The 26,401-nt window shown below is 46.2% G+C and overlaps 1 protein-coding gene across 7 annotated transcripts in view; it reads right to left on the reverse strand.

The window, feature by feature from the left end:
* Nucleotides 1–26,401, reverse strand: part of LOC128822716 (spindlin-Z-like) — a 119,507-nt gene that overhangs the window by 22,738 nt on the left and 70,368 nt on the right. For all 7 annotated transcript variants that reach the window (XM_054004526.1, XM_054004528.1, XM_054004527.1 and 4 more), the window contains one exon: nucleotides 22,211–22,259. In XM_054004526.1, coding sequence (XP_053860501.1) covers nucleotides 22,211–22,259 — 49 coding nt within the window. The remainder of the gene's footprint in view (nucleotides 1–22,210; nucleotides 22,260–26,401) is intronic.

Below are 26,401 nucleotides of genomic sequence, written 5' to 3' on the forward strand. Positions count from 1 at the left end.
GTTTTTTTCCACTTTTCTCCAAGGAGGTATTTTTTCTGAACCGGTTGGGGGTGGGGCTGATTGAATCTGCTTCCTAGAGGAACCCCTTTGGGGGTTCTCTCCCAAATTTGCCCTGAACCAGGACAATACCCCATAAATCAACATAACCCATCAAGAAACCATAAAAAAGCTTGTAAAAAAAAAAATCACAATAACAAAGTTCCCCAAACAACTATTATTCATAACAAAATTAAAAACCACAAAAAACTATTTTTTCCTCTTATAAAGAAGTCTCCATAACCTTAACAAAAAAAACTTGTCTCCCTAAGTAAACTAAAAAACTACTATTTTAAAAGTAGTAAGCGATCTAAAAATCTTAAGTTTAATTTCTTTACATTATCAATAAGAAACAAAAAGTTATGGGGGAGGAGAACTGTTCCAAAGAGTTTGTTTTAATTCTTTCTACTTTTTTTTCCTTCTAATTATTTTAATAAAATTTTCTTTATACCCTTTTAAAATTTTAAACCTACTTTACCTTTCTCCTAATCCTATCTCACAACAAAAAATAAGTATATTAATAATTAGCCAACGCCAAACCCACCACATTCTTTAATACATTAACTAAAAAAATTTAAAAATTAAAAAAATCTTAAATTAACAAACCAAAACCACTACAAGCAGAAATTATTTAAGATTGCACATACCTATGCTAGTGTGTACGAGGCTTTGAATTAGGCAATGTTACCTAGTTACATAAATGTTATAGTGCTATTTTTAGTTACTGCTGAAAAGGTATATAAACTCAGCTGTGTGTATCAATAAATGGCTTCATGTGTGCAAACCATGGAGACTCTGTCTCTTTATCAATCATCGTCAGTATACACATTATGCTACATGTGCATCTTTGGCGTTTTCCACCTGCTGAATGGTGCACCTAAGGATCCTTGTAAAGGTACCCCCCTTTTTATCGCCTAACTGTGTCTGGATCATGATTTTAGGACCAGCAAAAAGGCATCAGGGAACTCCACTAGTGACTGGCCACCAACTGGATTTAATGCCATTCACCACCACTCTTTGGACCTGGTCATTCAACTGGTTTTCCACTCAGTGAAGAGCATACCTGTCCAAGTCATAGGAAGTCAGTTTCTCCATGAGAATGCTGTGGGAAACGGAGTCTAAAGCTTTACTGAAGTTCAGGTAGACAACATCCACAGCCTTTCCTGTGGTAGATAGGGACAGGTGAACGGAAAATCTCGGGATGTGATGGAAAGCAAGACCCTTCCCCCCTCATCCTGCTATAAGTGATCAATCACCCCTGAAGCATGCAGCCCCTCCTAACTCCAGTAGTTTTCCACTCCTTACTAACCCTAGCCAGACCCACCGTCCCCCTTTGACGTAGTAAAACCCCCTTGACTATTTAACCTCACGAGATGAGATAATAAACGCCATTTGACCATCCACCACATTGGTGTCTGTGCATGTCAGTGGACCGAGTGACCCGGGTGAGGCCGGGTCGCCGTGCTGTGTCTTAATACCAGGTCGCCCGCCTTCTCAGCAGAAGGCGACATAGTGGTGCCGAAACCCGGGAAAGGGAAAAGAGAAACTCTCGGGTAGCGGGTATCGTCTGGACAAGAGCAGCAGCTGGAACGGCTGGACCGATTCTCGGCGGGGGAGACGTCCCCAGACCAGCGACGGACATGGAAGCCATCGCGAAGGTCATGAGTTCAGTTTATAAGCAGTGGGGGATTAAATGCAAGCTCAAGGATTTTTACCTCGCTATTGCGAAACTCTTAGAGCTTGGGGCGATTGAACATCCTGTGGAAATATTACACCCGGAGGTGTGGGAGAAATGCACGGCCGCGCTGGCCGAGGATACTAAGTCCTCAGGCAGCGGCAAAAGCCTCAAGGCGTGGGGAAAAGTCGAACAAGCCCTACGCAGGGCGCTAGAGGAGCAGGAAACATGGGGCGCCGCACGCACATGTTTATTAGCTACACCCAAGCTGGGGGTAGGAGCGGCAACGCAAACCGCCCCCGAAAGCGATTTACCCGGCAGCGAAGACCCGGGGGGGCCAGGCGCGTTCCCCCCCTCCCCGAGCCCGAACCCCCCCCGTGGAACCTCCTGAAAAACCCACGAAATCCCCATCCGTCCCTTCACCGCCGATCAGTGATCCGGTGCCAGGAGCGCGGCAGCGCGCGCAGTCCTTTTGGGAGGAACTGGCGAGGGAAGCCAGAGATGCGGAGAACGCGGCTCAGAAGGAGACGTGGGCAGCGCCGCCGCCATACCCAGCCGAACATGGCGCCGGCGACCAAGGGGATGGGCGGGGCGCGGACGCTCTCGGCGGGAGGAGCCCGGGGTCCCGAGTTCTTGCTAGTGTGCATCTGCGAGGAAAAGAGGAGGAGGGGAGCGGCAGAGAGCGCATGCCCAATCGGGAGCCGCGCTCAGCGCTGCTACCATTTAAGGGAGAGACCTCCCCCTGCGGGCGACAGGGCAAGCCCAGGGGGCGGGAGCGGCACCACCCCCGAAGGGAGGGGCGGGGCCAGAGCCGCACGAAAAGGCACCGAAGCCCGGAAGTGCGCTGGCATTCGACTTCCGGCTCTGAGTCCGGCGACACCAGCTCCACCAGCTCGGGAGAGCTGACAGAAGCCGACTGGGACTCAGAAACGGAAAAAGCGGAGCTAACGTGGTTTAAAACAAAAATGAATAAAGCCTTAAGCTACATCGAAAGGCAATCGCAATGAGAACCAGCCCAGTTTACCGACTGGGGAAGAATAAAAATAGCCTGTGCAGAATGGACCCCTTCAGCCGCGGTCCAAGCCTTCCCGGTGAGGATCACCGGACCAGAGGGAAACCAGCAAAGGATATATAATCCGGTAAACCCCAAAGACATACAGGCAACTGTCAAAGCGATCTCAGAGAAAGGGATCAACTCAGCTATGGTCTCCACCCTCGTGGACGGCCTTTTTGGCAATGACGACTTGCTCCCCTTTGATATCAAACAAATAGGTCGCATGATACTCGGCGGCGCGGGAATGATCATGTTTAAGCAGGAATGGGAAGATAATTGTACAAAAGTGCTAGCCCAGGCTTCTGGGGCGGGGCAGCCACTGCATGGGTCGAGCCTATCCAGGCTGCTGGGGAAACATGACGAGATGGTTACACCTCAGCAGCAAGCCGCACAGATGCGGGCTGAGGAAGTCAGGGCCACCACTCGAGCTGCTAGGGAGGCTATTCAGGCTGCCTCTCTGGTTGTGGCCAAGCCGTCACCGTGGTCCACCATAAGACAGGCAGAGAGCGAAAGCTTCACGCAGTTCGTAGACCGCCTGCAGGCAGCAGTAGACTCCTCTACCCTGCCTGCGGAGGCAAAGGGCCCCGTGGTGGCGGACTGCTTGCGCCAGCAATGCAACTCCGTCACCAAGGACATCCTGTGCTCCCTGCCAGCCGGAGCCAGCCTAGCCGACATGATCAGGCACTTTGTAAGAGAGGAACACCTAACACCCGTTCAAGTGGCCATTCGCACCCTAACCAGTGCAATGGCGTGCTTCAAATGTGATCAGGCAGGCCACATCGCAGTGAGCTGTCCCCAGCCGGCACAGCAGTCCGCGGCGGTGCCCCCACCTCAAGCATGCCCAAGAGGGCCCTGCTGGAGCTGTGGGAAGAAGGGGCACTTCGCTAGGGACTGCAGGTCCCGGCCTCAGGGAAACGGGAAAGGGAGGGGGCGCACAGGCCGCACTCAGCCTCCTCCCGCTACGAATGCGAAGTGGCCCATTTATGCCAACCCCCAGTGGGGCGGGGGGCCCTCATACCCCATGCCCCCACAGGAGGCAGCCAGCTTCGCACCCTCACCAGCGACACAATCTCAGAGTTTTGCAGCACCGCCAGTGGCACCTTCGTGTCCACCACCACCACAAGCTGCGCCTGTGCCACAGGGCCAGCAGGGGACGCCCCAGAGCGGGACCCCTGGGTGGCCTTGGCCATGAAAATAGGGAAGGAGCCCCTGATGGTGTGGGGGACATGCCGCCTTTATGGCAGTCAGGATCCCCACGTCATAGGGCTTCAGTTCTGGGCGGACACAGGATCAGACTGCTCGGTTTTTCCCCAAGCGCTTTGGCCTCAGCACTGGCAATGTAAAGAGGTCCCCCCAGTGAACGGAGTGGGAGGGCCATCCCGGGCATGGAAAAGCACCCAGTTGGTGGCTATAACACTCCACACGAAAAAGGGACCAGAACAGACGGTGGCAATCTACCCCTACATTCTACAAAGCTCTCCACCCTTGATAGGAAGGGATGTCCTCGCTATGTTAGGAGTCAGGATCACAAATTTATCCTGAGGGCCACTGCCGTACACCCACCGCTGCCAATCAGACTGACCTGGAAATCGTCAGACCCCATTTGGGTCGAGCACTGGCCCCTGTCAAAGCCTCAAATGGCAGCCTTGCTGGAACTGGTCAGCCGCGAGCTGCAGAAGGGTCACATAGAACCCTCCACCAGCCTGTGGAACACCCTTGTATTTGTAATCCCCAAAAGGTCCGGAGAGGGTTATCGCCTCATCCACGACCTGAGGGAAGTGAACAGGACGATCCAACCCATGGGTCCAGTTCAGACACTGCTGCCCACGAACTCAGCCATCCCCAAAGGGCAGCCATGCGCAGTGCTGGACATCAAGGACTGCTTCTTTTCAATACAGCCACAACCCAGTGGACTAATGAGAATTGCGAGTTTCTGTTTACAGGACATGCTCGTGGGCCGTCCCCGTAACGCGTACACCCCGGTTCCAGAGGAAAACGACGAACCACCAAAACACCGGACAGCACCCAAGAGTCCTACACCGGTGAGACCCAGACAGCAACAGTGGCATTGTGTGATCTTGCTATTAGGGCTCATCGCCGGAGGGCGAGCCAACCCAAACTATTACCCCCATCAGCCATTCAGGTGGGTCATGCAACATCTTTCAAGTGACAAGGTATTCAAAGAAATCACCACGGCAGGCACCCCATCCTTCGTGTTCCATATCACCGACCTGTTTCCAGGGCGACCGAAAATACGACCCCAGCACCCACACGTCATGTACATGTACCTATCCTACTGGTGTCCAGCCTCCAACCCGGGGAAGAAGTACTGTAACTACCCGGGGTGGGGATATTGCGGACACTGGGGCTGTGAAACCATTGTCACAGATACCAGACCATCAGGAGAAGGGTGGGAACTGCAGGAGCCCGATAGATTTTTACAGTTCACCTGGGCACCTACCGGCTGTAAAAAGCCCGCCATCGCGGAAGGGGTCTATAGCAACCATTATACACAGCCCAAATATCGGAAGTGCACAGACTATAACATGATGGTTCTGCAGCCAGAACACCCTAGTTGGGCCACAGGCAGAACGTGGACTGTAGTCCTCAAAGGGCCAAAAGAGTGGGTGAATGTGCGAATTATCAGGCTCCAACCACCGGCACCCCGACCGGTAGGACCCAATAAGGTTATTAAGGACATGCTGAAAGGGAGAAACATAACCCATCCCAAAACCTTACCCACAAAGGCCACTGATATCCCGACCGACCATGCAGATGCCTTCCAAATAGGCCGCTTAGCCGAGTCAGACTCAGACCCAATCTTCTGCATGCTAGAGGCTACCTTTCTATCCTTGAATGAATCCAACCCAAACCTAACCAATTCCTGCTGGCTTTGCTACGATGTTAAACCTCCTTTCTACGAAGGAGTTGCTCTAAACACCCCCTTCAGTTACTCCACAGCCGATGCCCCCCACCAGTGCAGATGGGACACTCCCCGTAGGGGAATCACCCTGAGTCAAGTCACAGGCCAGGGCAAATGCTTTGGCAATGCAGCCTTGGCAAAGCAGAAAGGCAACTTCTGCACCGAAGTCGTCAAGCCCAACAGAAAGATCAACAAGTGGGCGGTCCCATCCGCATCGGGGATGTGGGTTTGTCAGAGATCTGGGGTGAGTCCTCGCGTGTTCCTTGCCAAGTTCAATGACGCTATCGACTTCTGTGTCCAAGTTCTGATTGTTCCTAGGGTCCTGTACCACTCAGACGAAGAGGTATACCACCTCTTTGAGGAACCCGGCCGACTCCACAAAAGGGAAATAATAACGGGAGTGACTATCGCAATGCTGCTCGGCCTGGGAGCAGCTGGCACATCCACGGGTGTCTCAGCCCTCGCGACCCGACACCAAGGGCTTGCTCAGCTGCAAATGACCATCGATGAGGACCTGCAGAGGATCGAGAAATCCATTTCCTTTCTAGAGAAATCAGTCTCCTCGCTTTCAGAAGTGGTCTTACAGAACAGGCGAGGACTGGACCTCTTGTTCATGCAACAAGGAGGACTGTGTGCCGCCTTGAAGGAGGAATGCTGCTTCTATGCGGACCACACAGGAGTCGTTAAAGACTCCATGGCAGAACTCCGAGATAGACTGGCTCAAAGAAAGAAAGACAGGGAAACCCAACAGAGCTGGTTCGAGTCCTGGTTCAATCAATCACCATGGCTCACCACTCTGATTTCCACCCTGATAGGTCCGCTAGCGATACTGCTTTTAGCCCTTACATTCGGACCATGCCTGCTAAACAAGCTGGTCTCATTTGTTCAGGCTCGCCTAGAACGGGCCAACATCCTCTTTATAGGCCAACAACAAATGCTGTGAACCAAAAACCGAGAACACTGCCAGTCGCAAAGGTTCTCTGAACTTGCCTTACGAAGATTACTCAGGTTTACCAAAACCCCTTTTCCCTTATCAAATTATAACTTTATACCTCACCTTAGTGCTTATGTTTATAACTACCTCATTCATTAGTAAAAAAGGGGGGGGGGAGATGTGGTAGATAGGGACAGGCGAACGGAAAATCTCGGGATGTGACGGAAAGCAAGGCCCTTCCCCCCTCATCCTGCTATAAGTGATCGATCACCCCTGAAGCATGCAGCCCCTCCTAACTCCAGTAGTTTTCCACTCCTTACTAACCCTAGCCAGACCCACCGTCCCCCTTTGACGTAGTAAAACCCCCTTGACTATTTAACCTCACGAGATGAGATAATAAACGCCATTTGACCATCCACCACATTGGTGTCTGTGCATGTCAGTGGACCGAGTGACCCGGGCGAGGCCGGGTCGCCGTGCTGTGTCTTGATACCAGGTCGCCCGCCTTCTCAGCAGAAGGCGACACTTTCCCTTGTCCACTAAGTGGGTAACCTTGTCATAGAAGTAGATAAGGTCAGTCAAACAGGACCTGCCTTTCATAAACCCAAGATGACTGGATGTGATCAAATAGTTGTCCTGTATGTGCTGCATGATGGCACTCAAGATAATCTGTTCCATAACATTCCCAAGGATCAAGGTCAGGCCGACAGTCCTGTAGTTTCCTGGATCCCCCTTCCAGTCCTTCTTGTAGATGGACATTCTATTTGCAAACTTCCAGGCAACTGAGACCTCCCCAGTTAACTGGGACTGATGGTAAATGATTCAAAATGGCTTAATGAGTACTTTCACCAGCTCCCTCAGTACCCTTGGATGGATCCTGTCCTGCTCCATAGACTAGTGTGTGTCTAAGAGGTATAGCAGATCGCTATTTCCCCTTTGATTATGGGGGCCTCATTCTGCTCCCTGCCTGTCTTCCAGGTCAGTGGGCTGGGTACCCTGAAAACAACTGGTTTTGCTATTAAAGACTGAGGCAAAGAAGACCTTCATTATCTTGGCCTTTTCCTCATCTTTTGTCATTTTGTTTCCCTCCATTTCCAATAAAGGATGGAGATTCTCCTTAGCCCTCCTTTTGTTGCTAATGTATTTATAGAAACAGTTTTTATTGTCTTTTACAGCAGTAGTCAGATTAAGTTCTAGTTGGGCTTTGGCCCTTCCAATTTTCTCCCTGCACAACCTCTCAGCATCCTCATAGTCCTCCTGAATTGACTGCCCCTTCTTCCAAAGGCTATAAACTCTCCTTTTTTCCCCTGAATTCCAGACAAAGCTCTCTATTCAGCCAGGCTGGGATTCTTCCCTGTCAGCTTATCTTTCAGCACACTGGGATGGCCTGAACCTTTAGGATTTTCTTCTTGAAGAATGTTCAGCCTTCCTGGACTCTTTTGCCCTTCAGAACTGCCTCTCAAGGGACTCTTTCAACCAGGCCCCTAAACAGGCTGAAGTGTGCCCTCCACAAGTCCAAGGCAGCAGTTCTGCTGACTCCCCTCCTTACTTCTGCTACACCTATTGGGACACACGAGACAGATGATGGACTTTGGACTTGGTTAGCATAAGAGATTTGATAACAGGATGCCTTGGAAAGAACAAACAGAGCTTTGAAGATTGCAAGAAAATTGGATCAGACTGGGACAGGGAAGAAGATTGAATGAACTTCTACAAGCAAGAGATGTTTAAAATGTATAAGTTTGTTTATGTGATGATTAACCCAATCATTGTAGTAAAACATTACTAGTCTTCCTAGAATAAGTATATAAGCAGTTGTACTTCACAATAAATTTAGATTCTTTGACCATCTCACGGAGTCCCCATCTCTCTTCATCACCGATAACACCAAGCAGGAACTTGTCACCATTGTCCCCTATCGCTTAAGTCACCACATTCTGCCAAGCAGAGACAGGATAGGAAATCTTCCATATCATATGTCCTGTCTGCCTGACATCCCTGCCGCAGGGAAGGTAGGGGACAATTCCAGTAGTCTCTCACTCTCCCTGATACTCCTTAACAACCTACTCACCACATCCTAGAGCTCTGTCGCTAAGCGGCGGAGTTCCTCTACCTGGGTGTACCTCCCCCAGTTGTGCTCAGTGCTGCTGTCCAGTACTGGCATAAAAGTAGGATATGCCCTGCAGCCCCACACTTGTGTAGCAGTGTCTTTCCACCACTGCTCGGTCTGGAAAGCTGTGTCATTCATTGTTGGTGCAGAGTTTAGAGTGTTCATAGCCTTCTGCCAGCTGGATACCATTGCTTCCTGGTTGTGTCGGCAGAGCTACAGCACCTTTTTTTGCATGCCCTTCCCTGCAAACTGCCCCGTTGTGTCACTAGCACTCCCTAGGGGCTTCTTTCATACAGAGGTGAGGGGGGTTGACTACCATTGCTCCTGGCCCCACCCAGGTCTTATCAGCAGCTGCAGCACAAGTGTGGGCTCCTGGCGGCTCTTGTGGCTCCCCCAGGTTCAGGAATCCCCCCTATGCTATGGATCGTGCTGGCACCAGAGCTGCTCATCTCAGTGACTAAGTATTTATCACAAAGACACTAAGCTGATAAGTAAAGTCTTGTTACGAGAAAGGGGTTTATTAGCAGAACAAGATCATGGAAAATTCCAAGAAATTTAGAAAAGAGTACAAATGAAGTAGAGTAGCAATGGTCAGTACAATTTCTATATTTCATGGAACCATGTAGAAAAATTATTAAAAATAGGGCTTGAATTAGAATTTTGATACTATTTTGATACTATTACAGACTGTCACTAATGGGGGATCATATGATCAGACAATTGTTATAAACTATTTTTCCTTAATATTCAGACTGTGAGGCACATTACTAAAGACAGAAGTTGTAAAACACTTTCTGTCCTCCTTCAAAAGGCATCATTCAGTTGTGAAATTAATTTTCTTAGGATTACAGGTGTATTGGGCTTACATGGCAAGGTTTTGGTAATGAACACACATACACATAAAGACATGACACCACCTGCAGGAGTAGCCTCTATGAGAGGAAGTCGGGCTACCCTGTGCCAGACACAGCTGGTTCCAGATGGCTTGGCAATGGTCCCGCTGACAGCTAAAGTAGAGATGATCAGCAAAGTTTATGGTGTCTCTGTGAAAACATATTTAGCAAAGAGCAAAAAATCCACCACTAGACAGGCAGAGAAGGAGGGGAAGAAAAGGATCCATGCTGGAGCAGTTAGGTATTTAGTGAGGGAACTGAGGCCCATGGAGAACTCACAGAGAACCCATGCCAGAGCAGAGTTTAACTGACAGAACTGTCTCCCCCAAAAGAGACCATGCTGAAGGAGACTTTCCTGACAGTGACTGTGACCTGTAGAGAACCTATGCCAGAGCAGGAGGAAATTAAGTACAAGAGGAAAGGAGTGGCAGAAAGTAAGCATTATGTATGGACTGTAAACTCCCCTCCCTCACTGTAGCAGTCAGAGGCCCTGCAAGGCCTCCATGGCGGTCACTAGCCTAAGATAAGAAATGCAGAGTCATGATGAGTGGACCAGAGCTGCCCCTCTTCCGCACTCAGACCCCTGTTATCTCTCTGTAAGGCTATAGGTCGTATTCTCCTCGACCCCAGCCATTGGACGATTTCCAATCCCTCAGTACCCTACTTAAACCCTCACCTCTGCCCAGTTCAGTGGAAGAGCTGTCACTGGAACCCTTTGCAGAAGCTGCCAATAAAGACATCTCCGCAGAACTCCACACAGCCTTCACCTCTCTCCATCCCTGCATCTGCCGAGGCACTTTGCGAGCACAGAGCTGAAATCACTAAGAGCTGAACTCACGAGAGCTGAAATCACTCCAGAAGTGCTCGCTAAAGATGCCTGCGGCTGGGAGCTAGCCGGAGGGCCCAGACAGGCTGTGCCTCATCAGCACAGCGCTATCCAGGACACCTATGGCGGCTGCTGCCCGGGGGGCCAGACGGACCCCCGGAACTCCAGGCTGCCATACGTGGCAGCCCTAACGAGAGAACTGACATCCTGGTACTCCTGAGAGCAGCATTCCTTTGCGGATTGTTACTGCCTTGGCCCGCCACGACCCTCTGAGGGTAACTTCTCCGTTATAGAAGAAGTTATCTGGAAGAGGCGTCCAACGAACCTGAACATCACCATCTGGGACGAAAGTCCTCAGGAGTTGGACAAAGCAGATCACCCACCCAACAGTCTCGGACCCACTCTCGGCTGAAAAAAGCGTAAGTTTAAAACAGCCTTTCTGCTCGCTTCTAATCTTGGGTCCCCTTTTTGGTTTTTTTTCTTTTTTTTCTCTTTTTCACTGCTTGGGGGGGCAAGGGAACTTACAGCAATGGGATCAAACTCTAGTAAATTAAAAAGATCCCAGAATGAGAGAGATTTATATTTACAAATCCTAGAAATCCTAAATGCTAACAACTTTTCTTTCGCTAAAGGCAATCTTTCAAAAACTAACTTGGAAAAATTTATAACATGGATCCTTTCTCAGTTTCCAGACTTTAACATAAGCATGATTGCTTCAGACTCTTTTTGGGACTTAGTAGGGGCAAGAATATATGTTTTCCAAACCAAAGATTACTTCTCTGTTACCAAATTCCTGCCTCTGTTTCACTCTATCATTAAAGCTGTAGAAAAGATACAGAACTCAGTTCCTAGGCAAACCTCTACTAGTGAGGAAATTCCATTCATATCTCTATCACCACCAGACCCTTCAAATGCAAATTTTCCAGATAACAGTCCTCTCTATGTCGGCTCACTTCTTCCTAGGATGGGGAACAGGGGAACCACGCTGTCCCCACCGACCCTTCCTGCACCCACGGGGTCCGCGGAGCCTGCCCATCCTTGTGCATCCCCCCCACCCCCCCCCCCCACCCCGGACGTGGCAAGCCAGAACTCAGCTCCCTCGGTTACACAATGCACAGCACGGTGCTCGCACTGCTCCCCCCCCCCCCCCCCTGCCCCCATGCTCGGGTAAAATCGTGTTGATCGTGATCGGGTTCGCCCCGCCCTACCCCAACACCGCCCTGCAGCCCGCCGCGTTCCCTCCTCTCCCCCCTGCAGCCATGCCTCTCCCCCCCGCCGCCACTCTCCCCACCCCTGTTACCACCCCTACCTGCCTGCCTGCCGCAGATCCAGCAAATCTCTCTGCACCCGCTGTGGTGCCCACGGCAGCAGCTCCCCCCAACCCCACCGCCTCCTCTCCCCGCCTTCTTCCCTGCCTGTATTCCGAAGCGATACATCCACCCACCCACCCTCAATGCCCCGCTAACGGCAACCCCCCACACTCTGTCCAGTCCCCCACACCCCTGCAAAATGTCGCTCCAACACACCCAAAAAAGCACAGAGCACCTCCTGACCACACCTCATCAGAGGACAGTGAGTCTGAATCTGACACAGACGAAATTGATCCATGGGCTCTAATTAAAATGGAACCGACTCGGGCAGGGGATTGGGAACTAGCTCAGAGAATTACTGCCTTCCCAGTAAATTATATAAAGGGGAAAAGAGGGGGGGCACTACTAGAACAACGTGGAACCTAACACAAATAAAGAACTGATAAAACTACGAAATATAGCTAAAGAACATGGTAGAAGTTCACATATTTTCAGAAACTTCCTCGAAGCACTTTTTTCCTCGCATGTCCTTGTCCCTCACGACCTTAAAAACATTGCCAACTGCCTTCTTTCCCCAGCAGAATATATGCTATGGAAAAGACAGTGGAAAAGGCAATTAAAAACATTATCAGACACCTATACTCAAGATGAAAATAAGCCAGATTTTACAATCCAACAGCTGGCCGGAGAAGGGGATTTACAGAAACCCACTGACCAAGCTAACACCTTACCTAAGGCAGCCCTACAAGATTTGGCTGTTGCAGCAAAAACCTCATTTCTTCTTACCCCAGATGACTCTATCCCTATCCAGCACTTCTCTAGTATTAAACAAGGAATAGATGAAAGCTTTATCAAGTTTCTAGACAGAATTAAAGACGCTCTGGAAAAACAGATAGCGAGCACAGAAACAAGAAAAGAACTGTTGTGCAAACTTGCCTTGTCAAATGCAAACGAACAATGTAAAACAATTCTGAGGGCCTTACCCTTGGATACAGAACCCACCATAGAGCAAATGGTGGAAAGCTGCACACGTCATCTGTCCACTGAAAACACAGTGGCCCAAGCAGTTGCTAAGGGTATTGCAGAAGGAGTTTCTGGTGCGTATGCAGTAGTAACTTCCAAAGACTAGGACCGCTGCTATCACTGTGGGGAATTTGGACATTTCATAAAGGACTGTCCAGACAGGTCACCTACCCGAAACCCCCGTAACACCTACCAAAGACCTCCGAAGCAGCCGCAATACCAGCAGCGTTCGGGAAACTTCCAGTGTAGCACAGCCAGGCCCCGCGCAAAGACAACAAATCAAAAGCCATCCAGATCCAGTCACACGTCATCCCAGCAGGTTCCAGGCCACCTGGACAGGATCCAACCCACGGAGCGATACAGATGGGAACACGGCACCAGTTGGTAACTGCTTTATCCATTGACTTTAATAATAAGGAGGTTTATCGTGTTCCCACAGGCAAGCATGGGCCAAAAGGTGGTCCTTTTAACATCTTAATTATAGGGGACACTCTCCATGGCCCAGAGGAAATCTTTGTCATTCCAGAGGTACAAACAGTGCACCCAGGACAAGAAATCTCTGTTCAGCTGTGTTGCACGGACTTACCATTTTTTTCTTTCAAAGGGAATTCCTATCGCACAAGCCTTTCTATTCCCAAAGAATCACAGGGAACAGCTTCCTCTCAATCCGACAGTAATGTGGGCACAAGTTGTGGGACCAAGTAAGCTTACCATCGAGTGCGGTCTATCCTACAGAGGAGAAAAGTTCCACCTACCAGGGATGCTGGACACCGGTGTGGATGTGACCATCACTACTTGCTTGGAATGGCCAGCACACTGGGGAATACAACCGGTAGCAGGAATGATTTCAGGGATTGGTGGAGCTACAGTGTCCATGCGAAGCAAGCACAATATCCTCGTTGAAGGGCCTGAAGGCAAGCTGGCAACCATCCGCCCATTTGTGGTAAGAGCCCCCATCACCCTTTGGGGTAGGGACGTTCTATCCCAATGGGGAGCTCCCCTACATATTCCCAGTCAGGATTTCTGACTGGGGCCACGGAGGAGTGCGCACTACCAGATACGCCTTGGCTCACCTGGAAATGCCAAGACCCAATCTGGACTGACCAGTGGCCCCTCTCTAAAGTAAAATTGTGCGCACTACAAGCCCTTGTGGAAGAACAGCTTGCCAAAGGTCACATAATCGAGACCACCAGCCCTTGGAATTCTCCAGTCTTCAAACTGCAAAAACCTGGGACAGACAGGTGGAGGCTCCTCCATGACCTTCGCAAAATCAATGCGGTCGTTGAGGACATGTGCCCCCTCCAGCCTGGCCTACCTTCACCATCGATGCTGCCTCGAGACTGGATACTTGCCATCATAGACATTAAGGACTGCTTCTTCAGCATTTCGCTACACTGCCAGGACGCTCCACAGTTTGCTTTCTCCATTCCCTCTCTTAACAGAGAGGCTCCACTCAAAAGATACCATTGGTTGTATCTCCCCCAAGGACTAAAAGTCTCACCTACCATATGTCAGTGGTACGTCGCTCACATCCTGTCTCCTGTTCAGAACCTATTTCCAGATGCAATCATCTACCACTATATGGATGATATCCTGGTCTGTGCATCAGAAAAAACTTACTTAGAAAAAGCAGTTAAAGGGACAATCGAAACCATAGGAAAAGCAGGGTTCGAGATCCGTGAGGACAAAATACAATACACCAACCCATGGACATATCTTGGATTCCTGATCCAAGAAAGGCCAATTGTATCCCAGCAGCTTGCTATCTGAGACGACCCAAAAACTCTGAGACACTTACACAGTCTGTGCAGATCCATCAACTGGGTATGCCCCTTGCTAGGAATTACAACAGAGGACCTCACTCCCCTATTCAACCTTTGTAGCAGTCAGAGGCCCTGCAAGGCCTCCATGGCGGTCACTAGCCTAAGATAAGAAATGCAGAGTCATGATGAGTGGAACAGAGCTGCCCCTCTTCCGCACATCAGACCCCTGTTATCTCTCTGTAAGGCTATAGGTCGTATTCTCCTCGACCCCAGCGATAGGTCAAATCCTGATCCCTCAACAGCCTATATAAACCCATAGCATTGCCCAGTTCAGACGGAAGAGCTGTCACTGGAACCCTTTGCAGAAGCTGCCAATAAAGACATCTCCGCAGAACTCCACACAGCCTTCACCTCTCTCCTTCCCTGCGTCTGCTGAGGCACTTTGCGAGCACAGAGCTGAAATCACTAAGAGCTGAAATCACTAAGAGCTGAAATCACTCCACAAGTGCTCGCTAAAGATGCCTGTGGCTGGGAGCTAGCTCAAGGGCCCAGACAGGCTGCGCCTCATCAGCACAGTGCTATCCGGGACACCTACGGCGGCTGTTGCCCCGGGGGCCAGATGGACCCCCGGGGACCACCAAGCCGTAATAAACCTTCTCCGTGGCAACAAAGACCGAGACTCTCCACGCACACTCAAAACAGAAGCCCGAGACACCATCACCAAGGTCCAGGAAGCCCTGTCTTCACCCCAAGCCCATCACTTCGAACCCAAGCTGCCTTTCCAGTTCGTCATCCTCGGAAAAGCACCTCGGTTCTATGGACTGATTTTCCAATGGGATCTTCAACTCAGAGACCCCTTATTGATACTGGAATGGATCTTTACAAACAACCGACCTTCAAAGACAATTACCACCTTCCAGGAAATAATGGGACATTTAATAAAAAAGGCCAGAACTCGCCTCCGCTCCCTTGCTGGGTGTGAGTTCACATGCATATATTTGCCACTAACCACTGGGGATCTGGAACATTTGCTCCAGACCAATGAAAACCTCCAATTTGCCCTAGACAGCTATACAGGCCAAATTTCCATTCATATCCCAAAACATAAACTTTTTAATGCAGTCTTTAATCAGACCCCAAAATTAGTGTAAAGTAAAACACCACTCAAAGCTCTAACAGTCTTTACAGATGGCTCAGGGTCATCCCATAAATCTGTAATGACTTGGAAGGACCCTAAGACTCAAAATTGGGAGTCGGATATCCAGATAGTGGAGGGATCTCCACAGATTACAGAATTAGCAGCTGTTGTCAGAGCCTTTGAGAAATTCAAAGACAAACCCTTTAATCTGGTCACAGATTCTGCATATGTCACAGGTATAGCTATGAGAGCAGAACACACTCTTCTCAAAGAGGTTTCCAATCCAAAGTTACACCAATTGATTTTGGCATTAACACGCTTAATCTCTCACAGAAAGAAACCTTACCATATAATGCATGTGAGGTCGCACACTGATCTCCCAGGTTTCATCACAGAAGGGAATAGGAAAGCGGACGCATTGGCCACAGCAATAGAAACTCCTAACGTCCCTGACATCTTTGCCCAGGCAAAGTTGTCACACGCATTCTACAATCAAAATGTACCTGCCCTTATTAGAATGTTCAGGCTTTCAAAAGATCAAGCAAAAGCTATTGTCGCCACATGCCCAAACTGTCAGAATTACCAGATACCATCTATGGGGACAGGAGTCAATCTCCAAGGACTGAACAGCTGCCAGCTGTGGCAGACAGACGTAACTCACTACACAACTTTTGGAAAGTCAAAATACGTGCATGTATCGGTCGACACGTTTTCGGGAGCAATATTTGCATCAACTCATCCAGGAGAAACTACACAGCGCACCATAAAGCACTTCCTCCTTGCCTTCGCTACCCTGGGAGTGCCGAAACAAATCAAAACAGACAATGGACCTGCCTATACCTCTCGAAAATTAAGGGAATTCTTCAGTGAATGGGGAATAGAACACAAGAGAGGCATACCAGCAAATCCCACAGGACCATCAATCGTGGAAAGGACAGATCAAACCCTCAAAAGAGTCCTCAATCAGCAGCGAAGAGAAACAAAAATCATATCTCCAGTTGAGAGACTTTGCAAGGCTCTCTATGTCATCAGTTTCCTAAATGGTACAACATCAGAGTCTGACCCACCAATACTTCGCCACTTTGCAAATACCACCCAAGCAAAGCTCACTGAGAAACCACCAGTGCTAGTGGAGGACCCAGAAACACATCAAATTTCTGGGCCTTTCCAGTTGATTACTTGGGGTAGAGGATATGCATGTGTTCTACTACCATCTGGTCCAAGATGGTACCCAGGAAAAAACATAAAACCATACCTAGGCAATGCAAACACTACTCCCACAGACAGTGACAAGAATTCTCTGGAGTCAAATACAAGACTTCCTCAAAATCAGACAAGTTCTGCCTGGAGATGAAGACGTCGCCGAATGTCCACATACAGAAGAAAAGACCATCCCATTACGCGACAGCAGACAAAACAGAAAGTGGAACAACATTCTGCTGTAGCAGTTAAGCCATAAGCTAGAAACAGGCTGAACACAAATTGTTCTCTGAATGATATTTTATCATCCCTTTGTTTACCCTAAAAAACCCTATTACCTTCCCTTCTTAACTTGTTAACTCTTACCAAAAACCTCTAACCTTACACCCACTCCCCCATCCTTAGCTTATAGAAGAAAAAAAAAAAAAAAAGGGGGAGGGAAAGAAAGGAGGAAAGGAACAAGGGAGAAAACCCTCTCCTCCCACCATAAAGATAACAAATGTTGCTTATATTCCCTATCAGAAGCCCCATCCTTATCCAAAGATGAAAATTATCTCCATTGGTGCTGTCCTCACTGCTGCCTGGATGCTCTTCACCGTACCGTATGTCTATGGGCTGGATTAGCCCACAGCCTAGCCACAATGTTTGGGTAACCTTAGCGAAAACATTAAAACAGGATAACATGTGCTTATCCATGGGAAGCACTGATAACCCACTTTCCACATGTTTAGTAGGGATTCCATTCGTAGCAGACGATTGGCCCACCTATAATTCAGAGCTTCTCCGCACCACAGGTAAGAGACCCAACATGGTAGATACTTGGGATGAGTGGACAAAAATGTTGCCCAGTGCTCAAGAGGAACCTCAAGAACTGGACCTGTTGGGGTCCTCCAAGGCAACATACTGCGTCAAATTTTACTTTAGACGTCCAAAGAACAATTGGCCAGAAATTGACCAGACAAAAAACACATACAGAAAGGACGTATCACCCACTAATAAAGCCTATAACTATCTGGATTGGTGCAATTACACCGCTCGGGTGATCTCTGTATCCTCTCTCCACCCCAAAGTATTACCCAAGGGAACGTTTCTCATCTGTGGTGACAGAGTATGGGCTGGGATTCCCTCCCGCCTTCAGGGAGGTCCCTGTAGCATTGGAAAACTTTCCACCCTCACTCTAAATATTACCTTGTTACATAATTGGAAAAAAAGAAAGTGAATTAAAACACCACAAAAGATCCTACACAGAATTTTATGAAAATAGCGATCCAAAATTATATGATTGGAACAAAACAAAAAAGATTGCAGTCTCCCTATTCCTACCCTGGGTAGCTGCAGCTAAAGCTCTTGGTGAAATAAATCACTTAGGGTGCTGGCTCAGCAAGCAAGCCAATGCTACCTCTGCCACCCTAAGCGATCTTTTAAAGGAAGAAGAAAGCACAAGACATGCATCACTTCAAAATCGAGCAGCGATCGACTTCCTACTGCTAGCCCACGGACATGGCTGCGAAGACTTTGAAGGGATGTGTTGCTTCAACCTCTCTTCATGCTCAGAATCCATCCATGCAAACATCCAGAAACTGAAGGAACTTATGAAGGACTTAAAAGTAGAAAGCAACCCAGACTGGGTCAATGACCTTTTCAGTCGATGGGGATTAACGGGATGGGTTGCATCTTTGGTTAAGGGAATTTTGTGGATTTTCATTGTAATTGTCATTGTGTTAACTATGTTCTCATGCCTTGTCCACTGTTTCAAAAGAACTATAGGGCACGCCTTTTTACTAAATACAGAAAGTGGAGTTGTAGCAGTCAGAGGCCCTGCAAGGCCTCCATGGCAGTCACTAGCCTAAGATAAGAAATGCAGAGTCATGATGAGTGGACCAGAGCTGCCCCTCTTCCGCACTCAGACCCCTGTTATCTCTCTGTAAGGCTATAGGTCGTATTCTCCTCGACCCCAGCCATTGGACGATTTCCAATCCCTCAGTAGCCTACTTAAACCCTCACCTCTGCCCAGTTCAGTGGAAGAGCTGTCACTGGAACCCTTTGCAGAAGCTGCCAATAAAGACATCTCCACAGAACTCCACACAGCCTTCACCTCTCTCCATCCCTGCATCTGCTGAGGCACTTTGTGAGCAGAGAGCTGAAATCACTTAGAGCTGAACTCATGAGAGCTGAAATCACTCCACAAGTGCTCGCTAAAGATGCCTGCGGCTGGGAGCTAGCCGGAGCACCCAGACAGGCTGTGCCTCATCAGCACAGCGCTATCCGGGACAACTACGGCGGCTGCTGCCCGGGGGGCCAGACAGACCCCCGGGACTCCAGGCCGCCATACCTCATTTCCCCTGCACCCTGGGGATGGTGGTGAGTCTGGAGTGAAGGAATGAATTTAAACGTGGGAAAGGAGGAAAGAAAGGTGTTGTTTTAATGTTTGTCTTCCTGTTTCTTACCACCTGAATCTATTTAAGTTCGCAATAAATTAATTTTCCACAAGTCAAGCCTTTTTTGCCTGTGATAGTGCCTGGTAAGTGTAGCAGGGCATCTCCCCCACCACAAGACCTTATCTGTTGCTTGTTAGCTGGTGAAACAACTCAGGGCATCTTGCCCCTCACATGAGCTTCACATGAGTTTTGGTGAAATAACTCAATCAGGACAGCTTGTCTTGTAGTGAGTTATTTCAGCGATGTGGCAGTAAGGCTTTCAGCTGACAATGAACATCTTGCTGTGAAAGCGAGATGTGGAAAGATAAGCTGGAATTTCTGAGTGACAGACACTTCACTTTACAAACTATAAAAGCTACACAAAACTTTCACAAAGCAGAAATCTCCTGCATGTTCCTTGGAAATGTGTGGGGTTTTCTCCCCAAAGTTGGGACACCTGCTTTTTGGTTACTCTCCCAGGAGTTGAGGGAAGGGAACCTGTGTACAATATTGTAATTTCGGTGATAATTTACACTGACTCCTAATCTATACTATTTCTTTGCTAGCTTTAATATAGGTACCTTAATGTCATGCACTGTTTTATGTAATCTACTAGTAGTTATTTTTGTTTTATACTGTGTAATAAGTAACTCTCTTTAAGGCCTTTTGTCTGTTACCTCCTGCTTATTCAATAAATAACTTATTTTATAATAGACCTGATCTGCCATTCTTAGAACTTGCAGGCCAGAGTGTTTTTAGTTGCAGGCCACCTAAATTTAGGCTGCTGCCAAAAATCTGAGGCTAAGGCAGGGCTTGTCTGAAGCTCCCATTTGATTGGTAACAGTAAGCAATCTTCCTGTCTTTATCTTGACCCATGAACATTCTCATTCTATTTTCTCCCCCTGCCTCACTGAGGAAGGGGAGTAAGCAGGTGGGTGGGAGTTTGGCTCATAGTCAAGTATAATCCACCACAAGAAGTTAGTTTAAACTGTGATCAGAAATTCACAAGGGATAAGTACAGTGATAGTTAAGTGGCAGATAGAATCTCCACCTCAAAGTCCTTGAACTGCCAACTATGAGAAACTGGTAAGATGTTATACTGTGCACTATTTCCTTATGCACCAAGGGTGGAAAAGATAAGAACCAAGAGACTACTGACTGATCTGACACAGAGTCAACTTTTTATTCACAAAAATAATCTCTACCCATTGACACTGACAGAACATTCAGAAGAACTGCCCTTTTGTAGCTGACCATGGGACTCCCTTCCAAAAGGGTCAATGGTTAACTGACATTTTAGTTAAGAAGAATTTAGAAGACTAATCCACACAGCTCATTTTATCCCTTCCTTAGTTACTGGACTACATCCTGTTCTATCCTGTTGGCTCTTCCCTCCCCTATGAACTTATGAACTGAGTTTAGAATCTCCCCTATGACCTTCAAGTGCCAGTAATTTGTTCCTCTTTTTCTTTTAATGAGGAATGTAAAAGTCATCATAACTAAATCAATGACAAAGTATGCATTATTAATTCATGGTCTGCTGTAATGGCTCATAGTAGTATCAGCATACATTTTTAAACAGTGATTCGTATCTCACTTGTTTACTATAAACATGTCTACAGTGCTACTTACTGTTCATTTCAAAAATATAAGCAATGAATATCAAATAAAAACAACTCTATACTAGTGTGTCATTTGCAGAGAAGTCATTGAGCAACACACAAAGTCATCTTGGTTTGGTACAAAATAAAAGCTTTACCAAACAATTCTTAAACAATTAAACTAGGCTAAATCAATATAAAACTCAGTTGGGTGCTCAAGTTAAATGGCTCAAAATCACATGACTTAGGATCATGACTTAACATGCCCCATAAAAGCCTTTATACTAAAAAATATACAACCTATTTAGGTATTTAAATAAGTGTATATCAAAACAACAATAAAGACAAATCTAGCCACCCTCAAGTACAAAAGGCAACCCACCTCTGATAGTCTTCCCATCATACACTCCTTTCTCTGAGCGGTTGAAAAAGAACAAGAGAAATTAAATTTTAACTCTACCTGTCTCTAGACAAATAAATGTTTATCTCTGCCTTGTAAGGAGATAGACAAGACTGAATAATGAAGAGTTGGTGGAAGGAATTAAGAGTAGTTTTACATCAGGTGTTGCATCTGGGAAATAGTTAATACTAATTCAAATGTTAATCATGGAAGATATTTCTGCCAGAAAAATTGTTTTGGATTTATGCCTGTTGTATATCAGCATTATAGGACTTCATACTCAAAATATAACTAATAGCATTTTAATAAATTTCACCTTTTTTCCAGCTTATTTTAGAGTTCACCCACCAGAGATGCAGCCAGATACAACATCTAGCTGTTAGAAACGAAGGTAAATTTTGTCGAAGCTACTACCTATATCTTCTCACATTTACTCATAGCAACATTTAGCTATTACTATCTCAAATTCTAATAGAGTGAATAATAAATGTGATGAATGCATAGGATAAGCAAGTAACCTTCACACAAATAGTAGCCATACTACAGTACATTGATTATTTTTTTAAAAGGTAAAAAATCATTTTCAAAAACTAAAGCTGTAATGAATCCTAGAGTACGTATGCCAAATTTCTGGCTTGCAATCTCTTGTTTCTGAATTATAAGTTACAGAACTTTATTGACAGAATAATTTCTCTCAGAATAACATTCAAAGTGATGTTTAGAACTGTATCAATGGTGCATTCTTTCCCATTGTCCTCCCAAAAAATTAAAGTCTGATTCTACACACATACACCATTTGACTACTGCTCCACATTTTTTTCAAAATGACTGGAACAATACAGATACATTTCTAGAATGGTACTGCCAGTTATTGAGAACTACACTTGAGGAAGTATTAGGAACTTACTTGTGGGAAGTTCTTTTCTTCATCATGCTCGCAGAAACTCCTGCATGACCTACAATATAAATGATGGAATTATTGAACAATAAAATCTGTTTATACACAATGCCAAAAAGGTATCTTATAGAAAAGTTCTCTTTTTCAAGTAAAAAAGCTTAAACACATCATGATGTGATTTACCAATGAGTTTCTACAATGGAAGAAGTCTAAGGAGACAGGCAAGGACTATGTACTCATGAAGTTAAGTGAAGGATTAGGGAGTTACTGATGACAACTGTTACAAAAAGCTGAGCTTAACACAAAGGAGACTGAAGGTAGTCTTTGTCATAGATAAATGGCTACAACAGTTAAGGGATTAAAATGGCTGTGTATCTGCCCTTGAGTTGATAATATCAAATACATATATTCCTGTGTTAGTGAAGCCAGAATGGGTGGGTGTATACATGGCTCAGCCAAACTCATTATAAAAACTTAGTATAGAACCAAAACCAAGTATAAAAAATAAGTATAGCATATACAGTATAAAAATGGTCCAACTAACAGACAGAACATTGAGTAGAGCAACAGATTTGAGTCTGTTTCAACCCACATATTTCTTCCCAACAACTGGGGATGCCCAGCATTGTGATGGAGACCAATAATGGCAAACACATTTGTATTGTGATACAACTGTACATTGCAATTGCTATACTCTGCTAAATGTAACTTGTACTTGCACTGTTATTTAAGTAAATTGCTGTATCATTCTGCTAAATCAAAGTTCCCTGTAATGTCAAATAAAGAAATTAATGTATTGGGTTTGCATGGCCCGGTTTTCACAGTGGGGGGGACTACAGGGGTGGCTTCCATGAGAAGATGCTAGAAGCTTCCCCCATGTCCGACAGAGTCAATGCCAGATGGCTCCAGGATGGATTTGTTGCTGGCTAAGGCTGAGCCAATCAGAAATGGTAGTAACGCCTCTGTGATTACATATTTAAGAAGGAAAAAAAAAGATTTATTGTGCAGTTGTAATTGCAGCCAGAGAAGAGAGGAGTGAGAATATATGAGATTAACAGTTCTGCAGACACCCAGGTCGGTGCAGAAGGAGGGGCAGGAGGTGCTCCAGGTGCCAGAGCTGAGATTTCCCTGCAGCCCATAGTGCAGACCACGGTGAAGCAGGCTGTCCCGCTGCAGCCCATGAAGGAGTCCCATGCCAGAGTAGGCAAATGCCTGAAAGAAGGCTGTGAAACTGTAGGAAACCTGTGATGGAGCAGGGTCCTGGCAGGGACTTGCAGATGCATGGAGAGAGGAGCCCATGCTGGAGCAGGTTTCCTGGTAGGACTTGTGACCCCATGGGGGACCCATGCTGGAGTAGCCTGTTCCCAAAGGACTGCACCCCATGGAAGGGACCGATGATAGAGGAGTTAATGAAGAACTGCAGCCCATGGGAAGGACTACCATTGGAGAAGTTTGTGGAGAATTGTCTCCCATGGGCAGGACCACATGCTGGTGCAGGTAAAGGACTCCTCTGCCTGAGCAACGGCAGAAGCAACCTGTGATCAACTGACTGTAACCCCCCTTCCCTGTCTCTCTGCACCTCTGGCAGGGAGGAGGTAGAGCTGAGGAAGCAGGGAGGGATGGGGGGGAAGGTGTTTTTAAGATTTATTTTACTTCTCACTATCCTGCTCTGATTTTGTTTGCAATAAATTCAATTAATATCCCTAAGTTGATTCTGTTTTGCCCATTATGATAATCAGTGAGTGATCTCTCCTGATCCTTAACCCATGAGCCTTTCACTATATTTTCTTTCTCATGTCCAGTTGCAGAAGAGAGTGACAGAGCAGCTTTGGTGGGTACCTGGCATCCAGCCAAGGTCAACCCACCACACTTCAAAAAACTAACGTTGGCATTAAAGCATTAAACCCTCTACACATGGAATATCTAAAAGGACACAGAGAGTGTTGGACATATGCATGTTATCAATTAAAAAACCCCTCATATATCTGTAGAAATGTTCAGAATTTAATCTATGGACATTTAAATTCACACCTACAGAGAAGTACTTAATTGAGGTTTCTCTACAGATCCAAACAAATTCTTAAAACATTATGTCCATGTTCCAAGCATAGCTTTGGCATATGTATTCAGAAAATTAATTTTCATAATAGTAATAGTGTCACACAAGAGTTAAGCACTGAAAGTGCAATTAACCTTAACAGTTTTCATAAATATTTTAATATTTGGATTTTCCTATGGAGAAATAAAAGGACATATATCACATGACAGAAGTGGCAGAATTTAAATAAGACTACATACATTTTGTTTCCAACACTCAAGCTTGTACTGAATCCATGGAAAGATGCGTCTCCAGTTTTAACAACAGGTGGAATTTGAAGTTTTCAAAAATTAAGCCCTCCATGCAAATAGCTACAGTAAAGATGCTATTTGCAATAAAGACCAAGTAAATAGAACTTCCCTTGAACATGTTTATAAGAACTAACAGCTAGAAATTAAAAGATATCTCAAAAAGTATGAATAGAAGCCCAAAAGACTTCTGAGACTTGACTGCACCAAGTGAACAAGCATTTTCACCCTGTCATTAGCCACCCCTTAGTTATATGAGGAAACAAGTTTAAAAACATACTTATTAAAAAAAATCTGTTCTCACAAAGTAAAAAACCACAAACACACAGATTTAATGTTTTCCATTACTGGTTGATGAGAAAAAGTAAGATTTAACTAAATCAGTTCAAGTAGTTAAAACACTATAAAAAGCATATCCACATATTTAGCAGGATGGTTCAACACAAAACTTGTTTTCTGTCCTCTGCTCAGAGACTCTGAATCTTACTATGCAGTGCAACACATTTAGCCTTCCAAAACAAAAGTGGCCTTAAAGATACACAGAAGGAAGATCTATTACAGAAGCTGCAAAAAATGCAAAGGAGAAGCTATGCACTCTACTCAGAATGAGTGTTTGCCCTGTTCAGTAACTGTTCACCTTAGGCACCTCTTATTTTTGATAAAATTCAAGTTCTACAGCCAGATGTCTTTTTTTCTCTCAAATTCATTTACGTGCAAAATTTCTTGACTATTCATACACGGTGTCCATGAATGAAATGGCATGTACCAAACTAACAAATATTTACAACACTGAACTGAGAGTTTGAGAGTACACAACCCATTTTGCTGTCAGATAAAAATAAACTTGGTGGGTCCTGATTTCAAGAACTTGCTTGTTTGTATACTGTGGCAGCACATTTCTCTCTCTCTCTCAGGATTTTTCATAGAGGTGCACAGAGAGAAAGAAATAGAAAACAATTTCTATTTCTGCTCTTTGTTTTTCCTATGTGGAATGTGTTTGGAGAATTGTTTACCTGGGGTAATTGCTTGATTGGATTCTGGTGAGGATTGTTTGAGCCTGATGGCCAATCAGATCCACCTGTGTCTGGACTCTCCCAAACAGGGTCACAAGTTGTTAGCAGTTAGATATGGTAGTTAGAGAAAGTAGGTATGTGGTTTTAGTATCTTTCTTTATATAGTATATTAATGTATTATAGCATAGTTATAATAAAGAAATAATTCAGCCTTCTGAACTGATGTTGGACATCATAATTTCTTCCCACCGGGATCGCCTGCATTTTACAATAGTATACCTAGCTCTAGAGAAAAACCAACTGAGCAAACTGAGTACTGCTCAGTTTCTTGTGTTGGTAGTTTAAGGTAGTGTCCAGTTTAATAAAAAGTTATGGCATTTAGATGAAGAATGTGAATATAGTCTACTTACAAGAAGAGGTAATAACAAGGTACATGAAGAACTTGAGCACAAGAAAGACATGGACCTGTTAGAGTGAGCCCAGAGGAAGGGCACAAAAACAATGTCCAAATGCCTCTTAAACACTGACAGGCTTGGGGCATCAACTGCCTCTCTAGGAAGCCTGTTCCAGAGTCTGACCACCCTCTTGGTAAAGAAATGCTTCCTAAGGTCAAGTCTAAACCGCCCCTGATGCAGCTTTGAACCATTCCCACATGTCCTGTCACTGGATAAGAGAGAGAAGAGCTCAGCACTTCCCTTTCCAGTTCCCCTACTCAGGAAGCTGTAGAGAGCAATGAGATCACAGTTAAGGGCTTATTTTACTTCTCATTATCCTCCTCTGACTATGCTAGCTATAAATTCACTTTGTACTTCTAAGTTGAGCCTGTTTTGTCCTTGGAGTG

The sequence above is a fragment of the Vidua macroura genome, assembly GCF_024509145.1.
Source record: "Vidua macroura isolate BioBank_ID:100142 chromosome W unlocalized genomic scaffold, ASM2450914v1 whyW_random_scaffold_30, whole genome shotgun sequence".
Taxonomy (NCBI): Eukaryota; Metazoa; Chordata; class Aves; order Passeriformes; family Viduidae; genus Vidua; species Vidua macroura.